This window comes from Festucalex cinctus, chromosome 2 (assembly GCF_051991245.1).
Source record: "Festucalex cinctus isolate MCC-2025b chromosome 2, RoL_Fcin_1.0, whole genome shotgun sequence".
NCBI classification, from domain to species: domain Eukaryota; kingdom Metazoa; phylum Chordata; class Actinopteri; order Syngnathiformes; family Syngnathidae; genus Festucalex; species Festucalex cinctus.
This window is the reverse complement of record NC_135412.1, coordinates 31,670,695-31,691,137: the sequence shown is the minus strand read 5'-3', so window position 1 is coordinate 31,691,137 and position 20,443 is coordinate 31,670,695. Positions and strand designations below refer to the sequence as shown.

General features: G+C 41.0%; 1 protein-coding gene across 5 annotated transcripts in view; it reads left to right on the top strand.

Moving 5' to 3' along the window:
* Positions 1-20,443, top strand: part of kazna (kazrin, periplakin interacting protein a) — a 147,062-nt gene that overhangs the window by 116,148 nt on the left and 10,471 nt on the right. For 3 of the 5 annotated variants that reach the window (XM_077514597.1, XM_077514596.1, XM_077514600.1), the window contains 6 exons: positions 358-549; positions 6,282-6,418; positions 7,333-7,503; positions 7,901-7,984; positions 9,316-9,505; positions 19,022-19,158. In XM_077514597.1, coding sequence (XP_077370723.1) covers positions 358-549; positions 6,282-6,418; positions 7,333-7,503; positions 7,901-7,984; positions 9,316-9,505; positions 19,022-19,158 — 911 coding nt within the window. The remainder of the gene's footprint in view (positions 1-357; positions 550-6,281; positions 6,419-7,332; positions 7,504-7,900; positions 7,985-9,315; positions 9,506-19,021; positions 19,159-20,443) is intronic. The other 2 variants (XM_077514599.1, XM_077514601.1) reach the window with 1 other exon arrangement.

Here is a 20,443-nt window from a genome sequence, read left to right as displayed (position 1 = left end):
CTCAGTGCATGTGTCTTTGCCAACCTGGAGGCCATGTGGAAAAATAGGTGGCTGTCCACTGTTCAACTCACTGCAACTTTAGCCTGCCTTATCTGGAGAGCTCACATCACACTCGTACAAATATCCAATGCAGTGTATTAGACAGTGAAGATATCGGATATAGTCGGTCTTCTTATTGACAACCTTTATTTATTTTGCCTTCTTTGTGTGATGTTTTTGTTTTTTTTGTTTTTTGTTATGTGATTTACTCTATACAGTATTGATGTAATACAAATGGACCATAACTCCGTCACCCACATCTGTACAAAAACCCATGCAGCCTCTTGACGCTCCACCTTCCTGTGCGTGTTGTTGTAGTTCTACTTCGTGAGGAGGTGGCCCAACTGCAGGAAGAGGTGCACCTGCTGCGCCAGATGAAGGATATGTTGAGTAAGGACCTGGAGGAGAGCCAAGGAGGATGTTCGGCCGACGTGCTTTCTGCCACCGAGCTCCGCGTGCAGCTGGCCCAAAAGGAGCAAGAGCTGGACCGAGCCAAGGAGGCTTTGCAAGGTCAGAACTTCGGCAGGGCAACAAATAGCTGTGCGCGTCCTTTAAAGCAAAACAAAGTCACCTTTATGACCTGTAATTTAATATAAAGTCATGCTCCTTTTCATTCCTTCAAATGGTCGAATATCAACTGTCAAATATATATCACCACTACATTACATGTTTATTATTGTGATTGTAGTGTCCATCAAAACAATCACTTTATGTTGATGAGGTTTGTTCCAGTACATACAACATTAAAGCTCAATACTTAAAAGAGAATGAATTAGTGCCTGTGGGTTGTCTATTTATTTTTTATGACCAGACCTGAAAGCAGGGCATTATTTTCATGTCACCATAATGATAATGAGATGCTGCATATCGGTTGTATTATGGACAACTGCTCAGCGTGCTGGCCTTTGAGATGCTGCTGCAGTTCAAATTTTAAAATATATTAGTAAGGCTGGATGTAATGATGATGATGCTGCAACTACCAGCATGTGAAAATGACCTATAAAATACTGGGATGTCTTTTGGAACTCTTTATTAGGGCTTTTTTTGTATCATACCAAATATTTGCACTGGGAAGGAACGTATAAAGACAGACTGAAAGTACAACCGCAGTGTGTTGTGACAGTAATCAGCTGCAAATGAAAGCTTCAAACGGGGAGTTTGGATTGGCTTATAAAGTCCGTAAATGTCAAGTGGGGGGTTCTGCTTTCCCATTAAGACAGCGTGTGAAAGAGGACAACAGGAAATTGTCAGTTAGGTTGTTGGTTGGGGGTAAGTTCAAAAAGGCAATGCTGATTAACTGTGTAGGTTTTGGTGGGGACCTAACTTTAATCAACCAGCAGAACTGCTATGAAATATCAGTTAAAAAAACAACATTTGTCGGAAGCCGCCTTGGCTTTTTCTCAAGCAAAGTCTGTTTATCATCTGTTTCCATCTTGCTGCAAAAACACGGCCAACACATCAACATACAAGTAGAAACACTTTTCTGCTGGTTTGTTCTGAAAACACCAAACATGCCCTCATTATTAGATTATACCACATGATACTTCCAAAACTCAACAGAACACATAATCTAAAAATAGCACACAATATTGTTGTACATGTGCTTCTGGAGTTAAGATATTACTGACATTAGGCAATGTTTCTTTCCTTAGTGGTGCCTGCAGATCTCATCATGGTAGGTAATGAGGATGGTTTTTGCTTTTCAGTGTCTAATGAGGTGCCACTATGAGATCAAAAGCACAACTCTTATATTGACTCGCACATGTGTCGTCAGTAGGCACAATAACATGCAAATGGTGACAAATGTGTCTTAATTGGGGCTCTAAGCAGCATTAGGGTCAGATTGTGTAGCTGGGTGTCTGTGGATGTACATGACATTTTCTTAAACTAGGATGAATGTCTGATTTCAGTACTGCAGCTTTTCAGTGTTAATCTGCAAAGTAGCGCAGTATACATAATTTCACAACACAGGTCACAATTCATAATTTTCAAATTTGTGTGGGACTTACAATTTCAACACTTTATCTGGTTTGATTTAGATTCAGTGTCCTTCAAATGACTGTTTCATTGACATAATTTACAGTATCCTAAGCAGGAGAGGATTCCAAGTGGGGTTCATTGTGGTCTTGTACAATTATACATCTTCATTCATTAAGAAACTGGCAATGGTTTAAATTAATGCCAATATTCCACTGTTTTTCTGACGATAGACTAAGACTATACTTTGGGGAGGGCTGACACGAATCAGGCTTTAACACATCTCACAACAAAAAGGAATTTTGATCATCCAAAATCACTTAAGATAGGAGTCTTGCGAGGTTGAAGCTGTTGTGTCAACAGGAAAATGTAGTGCTAAGCCTTTATCAACTCTCTGAAGTGTCCATATTTCCTGTTTGGCAACCAATGATATACAGTATTGTATCCCTTCCTGTGTGGGCAGTCTAAGCTGTTCAGGAGCAAAGTACCATGGAAGCGGCCAGCACACAAACACATTGCAGTAACGGATGCTTCCATTCAACACGATGGTTTTGGCAATGGGAACTATAGGTCACTTTGGAAGAGATTAGTGAAAAGAACTATGGCAGTTATGTTGCACTAACGTTCTACTTGTTGTAACAACATTGCTCCTTCTTTATATCTCTTTGTGCCACTCATGTCATGCCCTATCTGGTGATAGTTATCATATACTCAGAAAATGGAGTAGCTTTGCAACTTTAGGCCACAATTCCATAGATTTGGATCAGGTGAATCCCGATTAAGAATGTGTTAGTGGGATTGTGATCACTATCTGTTCAATTTCCCTGAAATAATGTGACATTTTACCATAAAGTGAATTAATTCAGCAGTACTTTTGTGGCAGTTGGGGTCAACATTTTTGTGAAACACAATACATTGTGTACTGCACTGAATTAATGCGTATCTAAGCTTACACACCCCAACAAAAAGCATTGAAACAGTGATCACCCTATTACTGTTTGAAATGGGTGTTTTGGGCTATTGTCTTGCTGCTGGATGAAGGATCATAATTACTTGTTTTTACCCATTAGCATTCCTATGGTTGTCATGTTAGTTAAACCTTTAACTTGTATAAATGTGGGTTCCACAGGCAGCAACACGTACAAGTCGTATATGTTCAGTTACTTGTACTCCCATCCTCTGAGTTGTTCATCAGATACAATGTAATTGACTGGAAAAATGAGCTGAAATGTTGATATCTTGTCTCACATTCATATTTCAATGTCAAACCTTTTTTTTTTTTTTTTTTTTTAAATTAAATACATAGCAAATGAATTGTTCTTGCTGCTCCAATACTTTTATAGAAGGGAGTACAGGTACAGATACTACTTTTGTATACTTAGTGCTGACAAGGCAATATACCAATGCTTTTTTTAATTGCCTGGAAAAGGTACGAAGAGTTACCTTGGAGTTGATGAATTAGACATAAACAGCTACATTAATGTAAAATGTACTTCAGAAACACCTCCGACTGCAATTAGTGGAAACTGTATGTGGAAGGTTAACACAAAGTCAAATCGTATGCGAGGGAGTTAATACAGCTGTCAACTAATCCTTTCCCACGCAGTTCATCAGCATAACGATTTCACCTTCGTCATCTGTATTCATTAAACATGCAAAGGTTGTAGCCCTACAAACCGTCAATGGTCCCTTTTACCGAGTCACAGTGGGCGTCTTGTCTTGTTAGACATCAGGCGGATGGATGGCTGTTGCCCAACAGTCACAGGTGCAGGATATGAGAGAGCCATAGTGTTTTTGGCTCATCTCAACAGCATCTTTGAGTTCACCGAGACAGGTGCAACGAGCTTTCCTCTTTCTCTCTGACCATATGGGAGATTTTTGGTCTTCTTTTACTGGGTTCTGAGGCTGAGAAACCTCTCCTTACGCAAACACGGAGAAAGGGAGCAATGTATTATTTTGTAGGGAATGAACATTGAAAAGATTACATTATAAGATGACTAGTTTCCAATAATATTACCCCTACTTCTGTCTTGTATTACTACTAATACTACTACAATTTCCGTTAAACTCTGTGAGAGAGCGTTAAAGATGTGAACATTCTCTTTGCTCATGACGAGGATGGACAAGACCCCAAATGATCTCAGCAGAATGGAGACCAAGCGCAAAGCAGGGGCAGTGGATATATCAGTAGAAGGATGCTGGAAAATAGAGCTGCCAGGTAGGCGGCGGAGGAAAACCAAAGAGTACATTTATAGATGTGATGTGATGTGAGAAGACTCGTAAATAACTGAAGTTAGAGAAGAAGAGGCAGAGAACAGGGAGAGATAGAAAAGGATGAGTCGCCACGGTAACCCCTCAATAGGGTTACGACGAAAGAGAAAGAACAAGAAAGGTTCATATTATCTTCCAAGTAGCCCCCAAACATTAATCACACTGTTCTTATCTCGTTAGAAAGTGACAGACGTTGTCCTTGTACAATATTCCTGCTCCCCGAGCAGTCTCCCCAGATGCATCTTGTGAAAGTGGAGCTGTTCAAAAGTTCATTTACAAACACACAGCTGGCTCAGAGCACAAACGAGGTAAACAAAGAAAGGTGAATCAAGACGAAAAATGATGTGATCCTTGAAAGCACCCGACAGTCACGGGGCTTCTGTACACAAACAATAGCCAAGTGATGAAGACAAAGATGGATGCACAAAGTGCGAATACGTAGAGCGTTTACAATACAATGGAAGCTGCCGGCGAATGTCTGGGAAAAATGAGAAGATCGTGTCTGACAACAAAGGGGGAAAATTAGTCAATGTTGTCTTTGAGACATTTGAAGGCTCTGTGAATAAACAGGTTGAAACACATTATTTCTCATCATGCGTGATCCACAGAGGGAAAGTACGACAGCGTGACGAAAGTACAAAGACCAAGTCAAAATGCGGAGATGACTGCCTGTGTGAATCATCGCTTTCTGAGCATGCAGCCGTCATATGTAGTTTTAATATTATTTCCTCACTTCTGCTTGAAAGCATCCTATACATGCAAATGGATACACACACAGACACGCGTGCACACGCGCACACACACAAGTAAGCAGCAGCAAGAAGTGTTGAATCAATATTATTAACCGTGTTAGTAGATTGAAATTGCTACCCTGCACATCCTGCAGCAATGTGCGACTTGGTGAGATATCACACAGCTCCCAGTAGTTAAATAAAGCACAATGATTAAAGTCCAGGGTTTAATCAGAGTTTCAACTCAGTGTCCACATTAGAGTTCAAAATGAACGCCATTTTCTGACTAGTTTAACCATTTATGTTGCACTTATTACTAGTGCTACAAAATATAAAATACTGTAATCTTACAGCTTCAGGGGTATTCAGCTGTAGGATCCATTGTATTATTATATTGTCATTATGTATTGCAGGCCCGAGTACAGCAGTGCAAGCAGCTTTTTGAAATGTGTTATTATTATTTTAGGTTAATTTAACTGGCTTTTTGAACACCCTCTCACACTCAAATTAATTTAAAGCAGCCATGTTCCCCTGGGTGGATCACCACCCACCCAAAAAAGAAAAAAAAAAGTCTTAATAATGTCTTGATACTGCTCAGCTGGAGTCTTTTACAATTCAGTCCCTGAAGCTTGTTTCACTTAGCAACATAAAATGTGGTCGACATGTTTATCATGAGTTGGTCCATAAATGCTTCAAGGAAAAAAAAGGTAAACAGAATCTGCCGCTTTATTTTGAAGCGAAATATTTCAGGTCAGTTTGGCCATTTAAGCAATCCTTCAAAAACAAACTCGTCCTAGAGTTTGTCTTGCCATAATAACGAGCAACAATCATGTATGTAATGGTCCCCACCTTGAAGAGATTCAAACAGTAGGTACCACCAGAGATAGCAATAACAGTCTCACAGTTCCTTAAAACTCTATATATACTGTTCTTCCATTGGCTCCTGACCATACAATTCCTAAAAAATCTGTTCTCTGGTGCACAGCGTTCTTTTCAAATAATAGTGTTACTCATTAATCAGATTCAGAAACCACTGATGTGTGAACACACACTAAAATCAATATTCAGCACACTAAAAAAAACAACTTTAAAAGGCGCTGCGTAAATACTGCACCTAATATTCCAGGGTTATTGTGTGTGCGAATGACCAATAATGGCCCTGGGAATTTCTGGTGTTGAAGAGGTGCTCTAAGAAATGTTTTGTCATGTGAAACCAATGGGCCTGTGCTAAGCAATTGGTTTTCTCCCATTCATTTCTCTCAGCCATGAAGTCAGACCGTAAGCGTCTCAAGGTGGAAAAGGCAGACCTGGTGAATCAGATGCAGCAACTTTATTCCACTCTGGAGAGCCGAGAGGAGCAGCTCCGGGATTTTATTCGCAACTATGACCAGCACAGAAAAGTACAAGAAAATATGCAACATCTTTTTTTTTTTTTTAACGTCATGCATAGCCACGTTGGTAGGATGCTCATTGAGTGGACAAACTTTGGATCTTTGTGCATTTTGTTGAGACCATTTTGGAACAAATGTGGGGAATTACAGTACAATTTATCAAATTCAGAATAAGAAAGCTGTTTTTTTTAAACCCATGGGATTACATTAATAGTGTTTCCCAGCCTTTATTGAGTCCCATTTTAAGCGCATATCTTACTTTAAAAAAATCTGATGGCACAAACCAACCAAAAATGTTAGCAAAAGCACATACACTGATGATCTCATTTCAGTATATTCACAAATGTACTTAGAGCAAACTTTGGGCCTTTTTAATTGAACATGTTGCTATTATTTCTTTATGAATAGCAACAGGTGGATACACAGGTGAATTGTACCTTCTGCCAACTAGTGCAGGGGTGTCCAAACTTTTTTCCTCTGAGGGCCACATACAGAAAAATGAAAGGATTCAATATCCACTTTTCACACTTACACATTGTCTGATTTTTAAGTATATGCAACAGGCCGCTTAAAAATGGATGTTGGGCTACATATGGCCCCCGATCCCTAGTTTGGACACCACTGATCTAATGGTAGAGCATTTAATTGTTCTGCCTGTCACTTTACAGTATGTCGCTTCCATACACACAGTAGATGAATAAAGATAAATTTGTTGTAAAGACAATTTTCAGACCAATTAAGTGAAATCAGATATCAACTAATCAAGTTGTTGTAATGTTATACTGCTTAAATTCCCTAGTCAGCATATTTGCTCAGTGCCTATGGATTGCTAACTGTTAGCAATATAGGCATTTACCAGGAAATTGCACTTTGTTGTTGTTTTGGGACGTACGCAGCAACTTCAGGCTTTTGTTGTCCACCAGGAGAGCGAGGATGCGGTGAAGGCTCTCGCCAAAGAGAAAGACATGCTGGAGAGAGAGAAGTGGGACCTGCGGCGGCAGACCAAGGAAGCCACCGAGCACACGGGAATGCTGCGCACACAGCTGGACCTCAAGGAAAACCGCATCAAGGAACTGGAGGCTGAACTGGCCATGGTGAGATGGAAGATGAAAAATCAACCAATCCGGAGCTGAATTTCAATTTATGAATGATAAACACTACACAATACATCAGTATGTCATGTTTGTGTTTCTATCCTTCACTTGTTTAATTGGCAGGCTACTTCCTGGTTCATGAAGGATGACATGATAGTTGATGGTCATCACTAATTGGAGTCTTGATTATAATGTTCCACTTTTTCCTCAATCCCACTAATCACTTATTACACCTTTCATTGAAATTTTGTAGTTTTTGTATGATCTTGTTTTTGTAAACAAACATGATGACAAGATCACCTCATGACCACAACACATTTCACATAAATAATGAATTAATCACAAAATAATTTGAATGTTCAGTATGGCCCTCCCTGATGTCTCCACCCCCCTTCAGATCAGTAACTGTGTCAATCAAAGAATGGAGTTCCGGGTGTTTGAGCGGCTCGGGGACAGGGACTTCTCCCCGAGGGTTATGGCGGTAAGATGGACCCCCGCCCTGTTCAGTTTTGACTTGAACTTCTTAACCCCCCACTTGATCCTTGGAAAGATCCCCTTATTGTTGTCGTGGGTACATGTCTGACTAATCCCCGGCTCGCCCCAAATGAACCCGGTCATTTGACCAGCAGTGATCCCAAGGATTGATTGATCAGAATTTGATTGAACTGTAATTCAGAAAGCAGTCAGTCAGTATTGTGAGCACTAATGAAGGATTGTGATTCTGTTTTGTTTTGCATGTCAGCCCTGGTGATTGATGATTGTTTGACCGGTGTAATGAAGTGGTGCTTGTAAGGGAGCTGATTGTGGTGTTGATTTGCATCCTCCTGCTATGCATGGGGGGAAAAAAAGAATACATTTCAGGCGTATCGGACTTTAACACAGAAAACTATTGACAAAATCAATATTCAAAGGCTCCACCATTTTATTGTGATCCTTGTTAAAGTACTAGTGACTGTGTAATGATGTTTTCAATATAAAAGCATAAACCATGTACTGTAGTTACGCTATATAACCGGAAAACTACAGTCCTGCCTTTTACAATTTATATCATATGTGTTTTTACCAGTCCAGTTGTAATATTCATGGTATAAATAGCACAAACAATGTAAATCATAACTTCCCAACTGAAATATGTAAATGTGTCGCCATCCAGCAAATGCAGTTCTTTCTCCTGGCCACAGCTCACGTGTTCTGAAGCTGAGCCATAATACATCATTTATATTATTTTCAGCCAAGAACAAATGACAAAGTGGCCGCTCCCTGAGATGGATAAAAATGAGCGGATTTTGCTGCTTAACTCATATTCCATAAATACAATAATCAAAATACAGAGTTGAGACTAGTAGCGCATACAACATATTATTGTAAATAAGTTTGGAGGAAAAAAAAATAAACCTTTTTTTTTTTTTTCCCCCAGTAGAGAGAATCCTTTTATCTTGCTTAAAGATTTTTTGGGAGAGTTGACTTCCTCTTTAACAGGTGTTGTGGAGCGTCTTTGCCGCATGTGCATGTTTTTGCTCTGCTGTGTGACCATTAAAACCCTCAAGTTAAGAAAAGGCTGGACAATTGCTATTTTTAGGCGTTACAAAAGTGACACACAAGCCAGCGCCCTTGCATTTCCAATCCATTTTGTCAGAATCAAATATCTGAAAGCCAATCTTTTTTTATTTTTATTTTTTTTAAGGGAAATGATATTTATTTCTTCTGCTCTTTTAAACAGATGAAGTGACAACTATCTTGGGCTCCAGTGGAGAATAGAAGAGCATAGTAAATGCATCTAAATATTATTTGTCTCTCTTCACCTCTCCCAAGGCCAAACAGTCACTAGCCACGCTTACCAAGGACGTGCCTAAACGTCACTCCCTGGCAATGCCAACAGAGACGGTTGTCAACGGCAACAACCAGGAGTGGGTGATGCAGGCTGACCTTCCTCTCACTGCTGCCATCAGACAGAGTCAGCAGACCCTCTATGTGCACACGGGTCATCCCACCGACAGACAAGGTAGAAGTTGCGTCATTTACCAGCCGCATGCACCCGTTTACGCCATGTGCTCTTGTGAGCGTGCTATTACCCATCATTCCATGTGCTTTTTGGATGAAGCAGCGGGCTTACATGCTTTGGATTGCAATTAAGTGCCAGAGAGCGCCAGAATCAAACCAAGTGGGATGGCCTTTGGCCAGCTGTTTTATCTCTGATTTAAAAATAACACACGATTATTTCTTGTTGGTTTGTCCAAAGAATTGAGAAAGGGAAACCAACTCGCATGAGTAATGTCAGCTCAGTTAATCACATCTTCCAGTTTGGAGTAGTGAAATGTTCGGTCAACAAGACAACAGTCTTCATACGTCTGTCTGAGGAATAAGATGATAGCTTTGACCGCTAGTCTTAAAATATTCATACTAGCGAGACCACGGGTCTGGCTGCAGGGAAAAAAGGCAGCGGTGCAAAGTAAAATCCCATATTCTTTGCCAAAATGTACTTTCTAAAAATGCACAGACATTACTGTGCACTATCCAATATAAGCACAAGTGAATAGAAACAGTGAAACAGAAATGCCTTTTTTTTTTTTAAGCTTATCTAGTGACTACAAGACTACAATGTCCTGTCTTACAACACACTGGTTGGTTTGTTAAAGAGAAACATGCGCAGGCTGGCTCGGGAGGAGGAACTACATTTCCCATCGCGAGATGCTGTGACTATCGCGTGACCGGTAGCGAGACTGGGAAAATCTAACATGGCGGCGCTCTGCTGCTAAAATAGAATTAGCTTTATATTTCTAATTAAACCCGAATTTAATGATTAGATAAATTCGATTTTTTTCTTTTCTAAGAAAGATCGGAAATATTATCCAGTGTGGACGACCTCGAACGTTTTATTGACGATCATTTTTATAGCTGCGCGATGGATGAGCCGGCGGCCAGTCGGGATAATCCTTCGAAAAAAAAAAGGAAAAATGACTCGTCAACAGACACGGACGATTTAGCAACCGCCGACGTATCGGTGAGTATGCTGGATTCCATAAATAAAAAACTTGACGTCCTCTGTCTTATCCGCGAGGACGTCAAAGAATTAAAGGCAAGTTTGGAATTCGTTAGCCAACAGGTAAGCGATCTCCAATGCGATAACTCCGAGCTACGCTCCTCTCTCGTCGCTGTCACAGCCGAGTTGGAGACGATTAAAAAGGAAAATAAAATGCTAAAGGAAACGGTCTTAGATGTTCAATCCCGTAGTATGCGGGAAAATCTAATATTCTCAGGTATATCCGAAAATTCTCCAGATAATCCAGAGGGTGAGATAAAAAAATTCATGACATCATCGCTAAAGATCCCACAGGAGACGGTAAATAATATCTCTTTTCACCGTGTACACCGGCTCGGAGCTCGTAAGGGCAATAAGCCCCGTCCTATTATTGCTAAGTTCGAACATTTTAAACATAAAGAATTGGTAAAAAGTAAAGGACGGGAGCTCAAAGGGACATCTTTCGGGATGAATGATCAATTCCCAAGAGAGATAAACGAGCGGCGAAAAGTACTGTTTCCTATCATGAAACAAAATAGACAGGAGGGTAAACGGACTTCGATGGTCGTTGATAAATTATATATCGACGGCCAGCTATTCCGAAACCCAACCTCGACCCCTTGGCTGTTCTAACTGACAATTGGTAGAGCCGAGCATTGTGTGATTATTTGACGTAGGTATATGTATATGTATGTGTATGTATATGTGTATATATGTATATATATGTATATGTATATGTATGTATATGTATGGATAATGGGTTACGAAATAGAATATGAATTTATATTATGCATAGGCTATAAAGTAATAATAATAATAATAATAATAATATAGAAATATATTCTTAAAAAAATAAATTAATAATAATAATAATAATCTCGCTTAGGTCACCATTTACTGGTGTATTGTTATGTTGAATCCCCCACAGATTTCCTTCACACTCACTTCCCCCCACGTTTCTTCACTATTATACTTATCTACTTGCTATCTCTCTCTTTATATAAATTATATAAATTGCCTAATTACTCTTTTGCTATCCTACAATATGTTAATATTAATAAGCAGCTTATATAGATGTATACATAAGACTGAGTCTATATTGCTTGTATGCAGAAATTAGCTCTGGTCTCCTGGAATGTGTGTGGCGCTCGCTCCCAGGCAAAAAGAATAAAAATTTTAGACCATCTCTCAAAATTTAAGGCAGATATTTGTCTCCTACAAGAAACCCACTTACAAAAATCAGAAGAAAAATTATTTATAGATAAAAATTTTAGTCAAGTTTACTCTGCCTCCTATAATAGTAGACAAAGAGGTGTCTCTATACTTATACATAAGAATTTATTCTTTACTCTAAATAATATAGTAACAGATTTAGAGGGCCGATATATTATTATCCAGGTAACTATATTTAATAAAGTATATACAATTGGTAATTTATATGCCCCAAATAATGATGACCCTGATTTTTTCCATGAATTTTTCTCTCGGTTACTCGATTTAGCAACAAATTCTACTATTATTATTGGAGGTGATTTTAACACGGTCTTGAACCCGTTAATAGATCGTTCTAATAATACGATATATACAAGGCGATTACGATCCGCTAAAGTAATAGATGAGTATATGGAGGATTTTGGCCTCAGCGATGGCTGGAGACTTCAAAACCCAACTAAGAAGGAATTTACTTTCTTCTCTGCTGTGCACCGATCATTCTCAAGAATTGATTTTTTCCTTACAAATAATTCTATTGTTGATAAAACTGCTATAAAAATACATTCTATAATTATAAGTGATCATGCACCAGTCTCCCTCACTCTACAAATTGACTCTACCTTTAAACCTCCCCCGATATGGCGTTTTAACATCTCATTACTGAAAGACGTAGAGTTTGATAAAATTATTAGAAGGGAGTGGGCAGATTTTTTGGAAATAAATGACTCTCCAAATATATCTCCATCTCTTCTCTGGGAAGCAGGGAAAGCGGTAATTAGAGGGAAAATTATATCATATTCAACTTATAAAAAGAAACAGGATCAAAAATTAGAAAAATACCTGGAAGATAAAATTAAACAACTAACGGATGAATATGTATTAAACCCAAATAATCAAATATGGATAGAACTACAGAATATAAAAATACAGTTAGATAACATGTTATCTAAAAAGACAGAGTTTATAATACAACAGTTGAGATATAATAATTTTGAACATAATAATAAATCAGGTAAATTCCTGGCAAATCAACTTCAACGGAATCGGGAAAAATCTCTTATAACGGCTATTAAAGATATAAATGGTGAATGCACACAATCACCAGAAGAAATTAACCATATTTTTTATAACTATTATCGAAATCTATACACAGAAATTAATAGACCTAACCCTGAATATATTGAGGAATTCCTAAACAGCTTAAATATACCTCAGTTATCTATTGAACATAAAGATATTCTCGATACCCCGCTTACTATAGATGAGTTGTATCGTGCTTTAGACAGTATGCCTAATGGCAGAGCACCTGGTCCAGACGGCTTTCCGGCTATATTTTTTAAACATTTCTGGTTAATGTTTGCTCCATTATTTCTAAGAGTAGTAACTGAAATTAAAAGTAAAGGTGATATACGTCAAGATATGAATATAGCAGCAATTAAACTTTTATTAAAGCCAGAAAAAGACCCTACCCTCCCGTCAAGTTACCGACCGATATCACTAATTAATACCGATATTAAAATTATCGCTAAGGCCTTGGCATCTCGATTAGAGACGGTAATCTCGACAATTATTCATAGTGATCAAACAGGTTTTATTAAAGGTCGTCATTCTACTAATAATATTAGGAGACTCTTTAACTTGATTAGTATGTCACAGCGGCATGATAAAAAGGCAGTTGTTATTTCGCTGGATGCAGAAAAAGCATTCGATAAAGTTAACTGGTCCTTCCTCTTTGCTGTCTTAAATAAATTCGGCTTCGGGGAGTCATTCATTCAATGGGTCTCAATATTATATGATTCTCCTAAAGCTACAGTTACTACTAATGGGATTACATCACAGAGTTTTACTTTACAAAGGGGAACAAGACAAGGGTGCCCAATTTCTCCTTTATTATTTGCTATATTTATTGAGCCGCTTGCATTAGCTATACGTCAGGATAGACGGATCCAAGGAATCCACTCCGGGACAATAGAACATAAAATTAATCTATATGCCGATGATATATTACTCTATTTAGAAGAACCTGCTATTTCGCTAGGGGAAGCATTTAAATTAATAACTAAATTCTCTCACTTATCAGATTACTCTATTAACTGGACAAAATCAACATTATTACCTATTACAGAAAATTCATGGAATCCTACAAGTCAGGATCCACACTACTCCTTTCCTACAGGTAATTTAAAATACTTAGGTGTTAAAATTTCACCTAAGTTAACTGAATTAACTTCTTTAAATTTTTCACCATTATTGGATAGTATCCGTAGTGACCTGGAACGCTGGAATAATCTTCCGATCTCTTTAATAGGACGGATAGCTACTATAAAAATGAAAGTTTTACCAAAGATTAATTATTTATTTTCAATGATTCCATTTAAACCTACGTCTAACTGGTTCCAATCGCTGGACTCTGCTATCATAAAATTCTATTGGAATAAAAAAAAAGCCAAAATTAGTCTATCTACTCTTCAGGAAAGTAAATCTAAAGGAGGTTTAGAGGCACCAAACTTTATGTACTATTATCTAGCTAATCAACTACAATATCTTGTGCTATGGACACAACCCAACAGAGATACTAACTGTTGGTTGGAATTGGAGCAGAAGGATTGTAATAATCTTAGACTGTCAGATTTACTCTTTATTACAAAATCAATAAGACGACATAATTGTTTTAAAAACCCAATGATAGCCGCCACCCTGACTGCCTGGTGGAAGGCATTAGAAATTACAAACTCCCAATTGGCGCCCTGTGGGCTCTCTCCCATTTGGCATAACCCCGACTTTCAACTTAATAATCAGTCGTTCCATTTAAGCCTATGGGAGCAGAAAGGAATTACACACCTTCATCATCTTTTCTCAGATAATAAGTTTATATCATATACAAACTTGGTCCAGAAATATGAAATAAAAAAGGGAAATTTCTTACATTATCTGCAAGTTAAAAATATGGTTAAGAAACAAATCCCAACACTTCAAGATACGCTCCAACTGCCTGTCTTAGCTAAAGATATTATAAAGCTTTCTCCAACAACAATAAAGAAAATATCAAAAATATATAAGTTATTTTTATACACAAATAAAACGTATTTACCGACTTTAAAATGGGAAAAAGACTTGTCTATAGTTCCGGAACCAGACTTTTGGACCCAAATCTGTGAAAATGTATTTAAAATGACCAAACAGACAAATTTGCAACTTATCCAATATAAGATACTTCATAGAACATATATTACACAATATATGATGAAAAAAATGGGACTCTCTGACTCCGACATTTGTCTCCAGTGCTCACAAAACACTGCCGATACTTATCTTCATGCTTTATGGTCATGTACTCCAGTGCTGCATTTCTGGACTAAAATCTTGGAAAAGCTCGCTGATATATTAAACTGTAGGCTTCCTTTATCTCCAAGACTGTGTTTACTAGGTGACTTAACAATAACTGAGCGACCATGTAAACAATCTCAATCTATATTTATAGCCCTTACTATTGCTAAAAAAATAATCCTTGTCAATTGGAAAAATAAACAATCTCTAAATATCGACCACTGGTTAAACTTACTAATAAATTATATCTCAATGGAAAAAATCTCTGCCTTAAATAAAAATCAAGTATCAAGATTTAAACAAATATGGTCTATGTACATAGAATATTTTAATCTCAATTTGGCAACTTAATCCTGCCAAGATTCTGCCTGTTAACGAGAGCCACCACATCGTTACAACTTCTGTTTTCGCTGCTCCTGTATTTGGTATTTTGTATCTGATTGTTTTTATTTTTATATAGTCAGGAACCTAGTTGCTGCTAGTGGGCTCGAGCATACCACACTATACGACACTATACTCAATAACTCCTTAAGATCTATTTCTAGTGGGCACTAAGCATCAACACTTGGTGTTACTGCATGCTAATTAGTCAATTTTCTTGACGCCGTCCCCTGTGGTCGGGCGGGGGTGGTTCTGCCCCCCCCCCCCCCCCCCCCCCCCCGTTGTCTGCTCGGTGGCGGTTGCGTCTTGGCCGCTCCCTGGGCCCCCTGTGGGGTGCGGTGTTGGGGTGCTTCCCCTGGTGCCCGGGGCGGTGCCGTCCCGGCGCGGTCCGCTGCTCCGTGCCCGGCGGCGCGGTTCGGGGTGGGTGGGCCTCCGGTGTGCCCCGTGGTTCCCTCTCCCCTCCCCCTTCCTCCCCCCCGTCGCCTCTCCCTCCTCGCCTCCTCCCGCCCATCCTCCTCTGCCTCCCGGTCCCTTTTCCCTTGTCGCCCTCCCTCCTCCTCTCCCCCCCCGCCTCCTGCCCTGCAGCCGCCCTTTCGCCTTCTTGTCGTCTTCTCCCCGCTTCCCCCGCCCCCCCCCCCCCCTTCCCTGTCTGCCCTGCGGCCCCTCCCCCTCCCTCTCCCTGGGCCTGGGGCTCCCTCCCCGGCCCGGGCGTCGGGCTCCGGGGGCCGGGCGAGGGTTTGGGGCCTGCCCCGCTCCGGTATAACTCCTGGTGCCCCGGGCGGGCCCCGGTGGCTGGTGGGCTGTCCGGTAGCCCTGCTGCGCTGGCTGTCCGCCCATTGTGGTGCCGGGTGGATGAGGTGGGGGGCGGCGGGGGGTGGGGGTGCTGGGGGGCGGGCGTGCCACCTACACCCGCCGGGTTGGGTGAGGCCCCGCTGGTCGCTCCTCTTACTCACTTCACTAGCTTGCACTATACACTTTGTAAATATACACATAGGGCACACAACACATTTCTTGGTGGGGTGGGGAAGGGTGGAAACACCGTCTTCACCCTTCAACTCCCCTCCAATTTTAATGCACCTCACGTCCAAGGGGAGGGGTGAGTTGGGGCGGGGAGCCATCAGAGGGGATGGACTGCAGTGCCTGGCAGCGCTGTGGTCCCCCCCATTTGTGTCCCTGCCCCACCACTTTGTCCCTCCATTCCCTTTTTTAATGCACCACACATATACATATTCATTTTTTGGGGGGGGATACGGGTGTGTCGGAGTAGGGGAAATTTTTTCCCTCTGCTCCGACTCACCTGCTCCCAATTTTAATGCACCACACGCACACACTTGTATATACACTGGGTGGGGCCACATTCACGGTGTAAGGGTAGAGCTCGCCAGTCGGCGAGCTGGCGGACTCAGTAACAGGGTTAGGTGTCACTTGTACTCTGGCGTGACGACCGGGGCCTCTCCCCACCGGGCTCGGTGTTCTGGTGTCCCGCCTTCTCCCCTGGTGCTTCCTCCTCTGCTTCCCCCCTCCCGCCGCGGTGCAAATCTCGCGCGGCTGGAGGTGGGGTGGGCACATCTTCCCTCTCTGCGCTGCTGCCCGGTGCCGGTTTCCGGGGGGGGGTGGGGGGTTCTCGCGGGGGGCCGGGTTCGCGGGGGGGGGGGTGGCGGCCGTCGGGGGGGGGGCGGCTTGTTTGGGGGGGGGGTGGAGGTATGGGTGGGTGGGGGGTTGGGTGCTGGGGGTCGGGGTGTGTTCGGGGGTTTGGGGGTCGGGGGTGGTGGGGCCTGGGTCGTGGTGGATGGCGGGTTTGGGTGGGGTGCGGGGGGGTCGTGGGGGGATGGGGGCTGGGGACCGGTGGGGCGCTGTGGGGGCCCGCTGGGCCTCGTTCTGCGGCCTTGGGCTCGGGGGTGTGGGCCGGGGCTGGGGCGGGGGTGTTCCGGGTATCTGGGTCGGCTCGCTGACCGGTGTCCGCTCGGGTGGCTTGGGGGTGGCCTTGGTGCTGCCGCGGCCTGGGGATTCCGGGGGGGGTGGGGGGGGGGGGGGGTGCTCGCTTTGCTGGACCGCGGTTGACGGCTTCTCTCTTTGGTGGTGGTCCTTATGCATGCCAAATCCGTCGCACCAGCATCTACTGAAACTCAACAGAAGTACCCTCTCCCTCCCACAGCCCCTTGAATCAGTTGGTGCTGGTGTCTGTGGTTCTCACTTTTCTTTATCTATCCTTCCCTCCTTCCTCTCTTTAGTTTTTCCTCTGGTCACTTGAGATCTTAATTTATTAGAAGTATGAGGTTTCTGGGGTTGGCATAAGACTCCGGTTTTGTAACCACGCAGGAGGGGTCTTGTTGGTGCTGGACTTCACTTTGATGGATTGGATGTACTGGCTTCTATTGATCTCACTCTGCCTTATCGATCCTTCCCTCCTTCCTCTCTTTAGTTTTTCCTCTGGGCTCTTGAGATCTCGCTAAATTTGCTGGAATTTAGAGGCTTCCGGGGTTGGCGTAAGACTTTGATTTTGTAATCATGGGGAAGGCAGGAAGTGTTTGGTCGGTGCTGGATGTCACTTTGATTTACCTTTCTTTTCTCTTTATTTCTTTTTTTTCTGACCTTTTCTCTGGTCTCCTGACCATTTAAATCTCACGACTCTGGCAAGATTCTGAAGTACCTGGTTAAGGCGAAGGGTAATGGGATATTTATAAGGTTTTAGGTGAATGAATGAGTATAAATTTATACGTATTTGCACGCACGCACGCAAACGCACGCAAACGCACACACGCAAACGCACGCACGCACGCAAACGCACGCACGCAAACGCACGCACACATACACACACACAAAAAAAAAAAAAAAAAAAAAAAAAAAAAAAAAGGAAAAGAGCAATGATGACAAGACGTTGAATCGGTAAGACTACCGAATGAACAATTCTGAGCTCTTCAAAAAAAGAAAAAAAAAAAAAAAAAAAAAAAAAAAAAAAAAAAAAAAAAAAAAAAAAAAAAAAAAGAGAAACATGCGCAGGATTCATACAAATTACAATAGCTACAATTAGTGTAATGGTGTTTTGTTTTTTTCATGTTTATTTACCTGTCGGTCAAAATACAAAATACTTTACGTGAAACTGGTTAAAAAAAAAAAAAAAAAGTAGGGACTGCTGTGCTTTGTTGAAAAAAAGATTATGATAAATTATAAAATTTATCTCGACTTTGATTACGTTATAGTCAACGACTTAAAAAAAAAAAAAATGTAGTCATTCAACCCCTAGTGTCTAGATGTTGTGATTTATGCTGTGTAAATTGGTAAATTAGCACAAACTAGTCAAGAAAGAAGATCAGAATAAATGAAAATATATATATATAAAATCAGCGTCCTCGTGTACGTACCAGTCTGACCGGTAAACACTGACTCCTCACTGTTGCTTGGCAACTGCACGATTGCATGTATTTTCGGGCTTTTGATTTAGTATTACGTCTATATATAAAGAATGTCACAAGAATCCCATTTTACCAATTAGTTGCATTCAGTGCCAAAGCCTATCTGTAAAAAAAAAATAAAATAAAATCAAAAGCTTTCCCCCCCTCCCGCTCTCATCCCATTTAGTGGCTGCTGTGCGGGTGAGCCCGTGCCACTCGCGTCAGCCCTCCATCATCTCGGACGCCTCGGCTGTGGAGGGAGACAGGTCGTCTACGCCTAGTGACATCAACTCTCCACGTCATCGGACTCACTCACTCTGCAATGTAAGCGAGCCCTGCCAACGCCGCAAACTCCTGCACTGCCCCCTCCACTCGCCACGTCTCCACCACCAAATGGAAAATCTCCTCTTTGCTCCACAAAGTGGAGATTTTCCATTTTCTTGCTGCCCACAGTCTCCTCTTCAATCAACGTTGTCTCCATGTGCCGAGCATGAAATACAGCAGACAGTCGTTGTCTTCCGTTTGAGGTTAATGAGCGTGATTTTTGCAGTTTCCCGCAATGATTTGAAAATGAGACTAAAATTCATTTTTAAATTGAATTCTTCTTGTGGGCCCTATTTTTTTATAGTAGTTTCCACCATTAAACAAACATCACTGATAACACGGACCACCGGCTTCAACAAGAGTGTGGAACAGTCTTCCAATTTCTTCTTTCAACTTATCGACTGTCGCTGGCTTTGCGAGGTCAACCTTATCGGCTTCAAGCTTAGCCTCTGCTGTGAGCAGCGGTGCGTCGTATTGGTTGAAACTGTCATCCAAATTCTATTTGGACCTTGGTGATGTTTTTGCACTTATAGGAACACCTTACGGAAAAAACAGCAATGGCATCGAATGGCAGTGAAGACTTTTTTTGAGACGGACAACATGTTTAATTTGTGACATTTGTATTTATTTTGGGGGGGTGTCGTAGGTTTTTCTAATGTAAAGTCCGGGGTTATTATAGTTTTGGAATTTTCATTTTAGTTAGTTTTTATTTTGTTTTGAGTTTTGTCTTTTTAAATTTAGTTAGTTTGAATTAGTTTTCAGGGTGGTTCTGTTAGTTTTTAGTAGTTTTAGTTATTTTAAAAAATGCTGAATTTTAGTTAGTTTCAATATTAGTTTTTGCTTCTTTTTTTTTTTACTATTATTATTACTTGTATTACAGTATGTGTGTGCAGTATTAAACACCATGGAATTATGAACAAAAAATGTGACACATTTCTGACCTAGTGTTGCATTTCGGCTGAGATAAATGAAAAACCAGGTGAGCCGCAAGTCAAGCAGGCAAATTTGTCGCCAAGGAGGGACATCATCTGAAGGTGCTTTTCTATTGGCTGCTGCTAGATGACGTCACGTCTGCGTGACACACTTTCAAACGGCTTTAAAATCATCCCCAAAGGCTCATGTATTAATTGCCAATTAAGGACATTTTCGCTATAATTATAGTTAGTTTTGTCAACATAAAATGTAGTTTGTTAGTTTTCGTTTTTTTAAAAAAGCATTTTCGTTTATATTTTATTTCATTAACCAAATTATTTGAATTTTAGTTTGAGCATTTTCGTGACTTAAT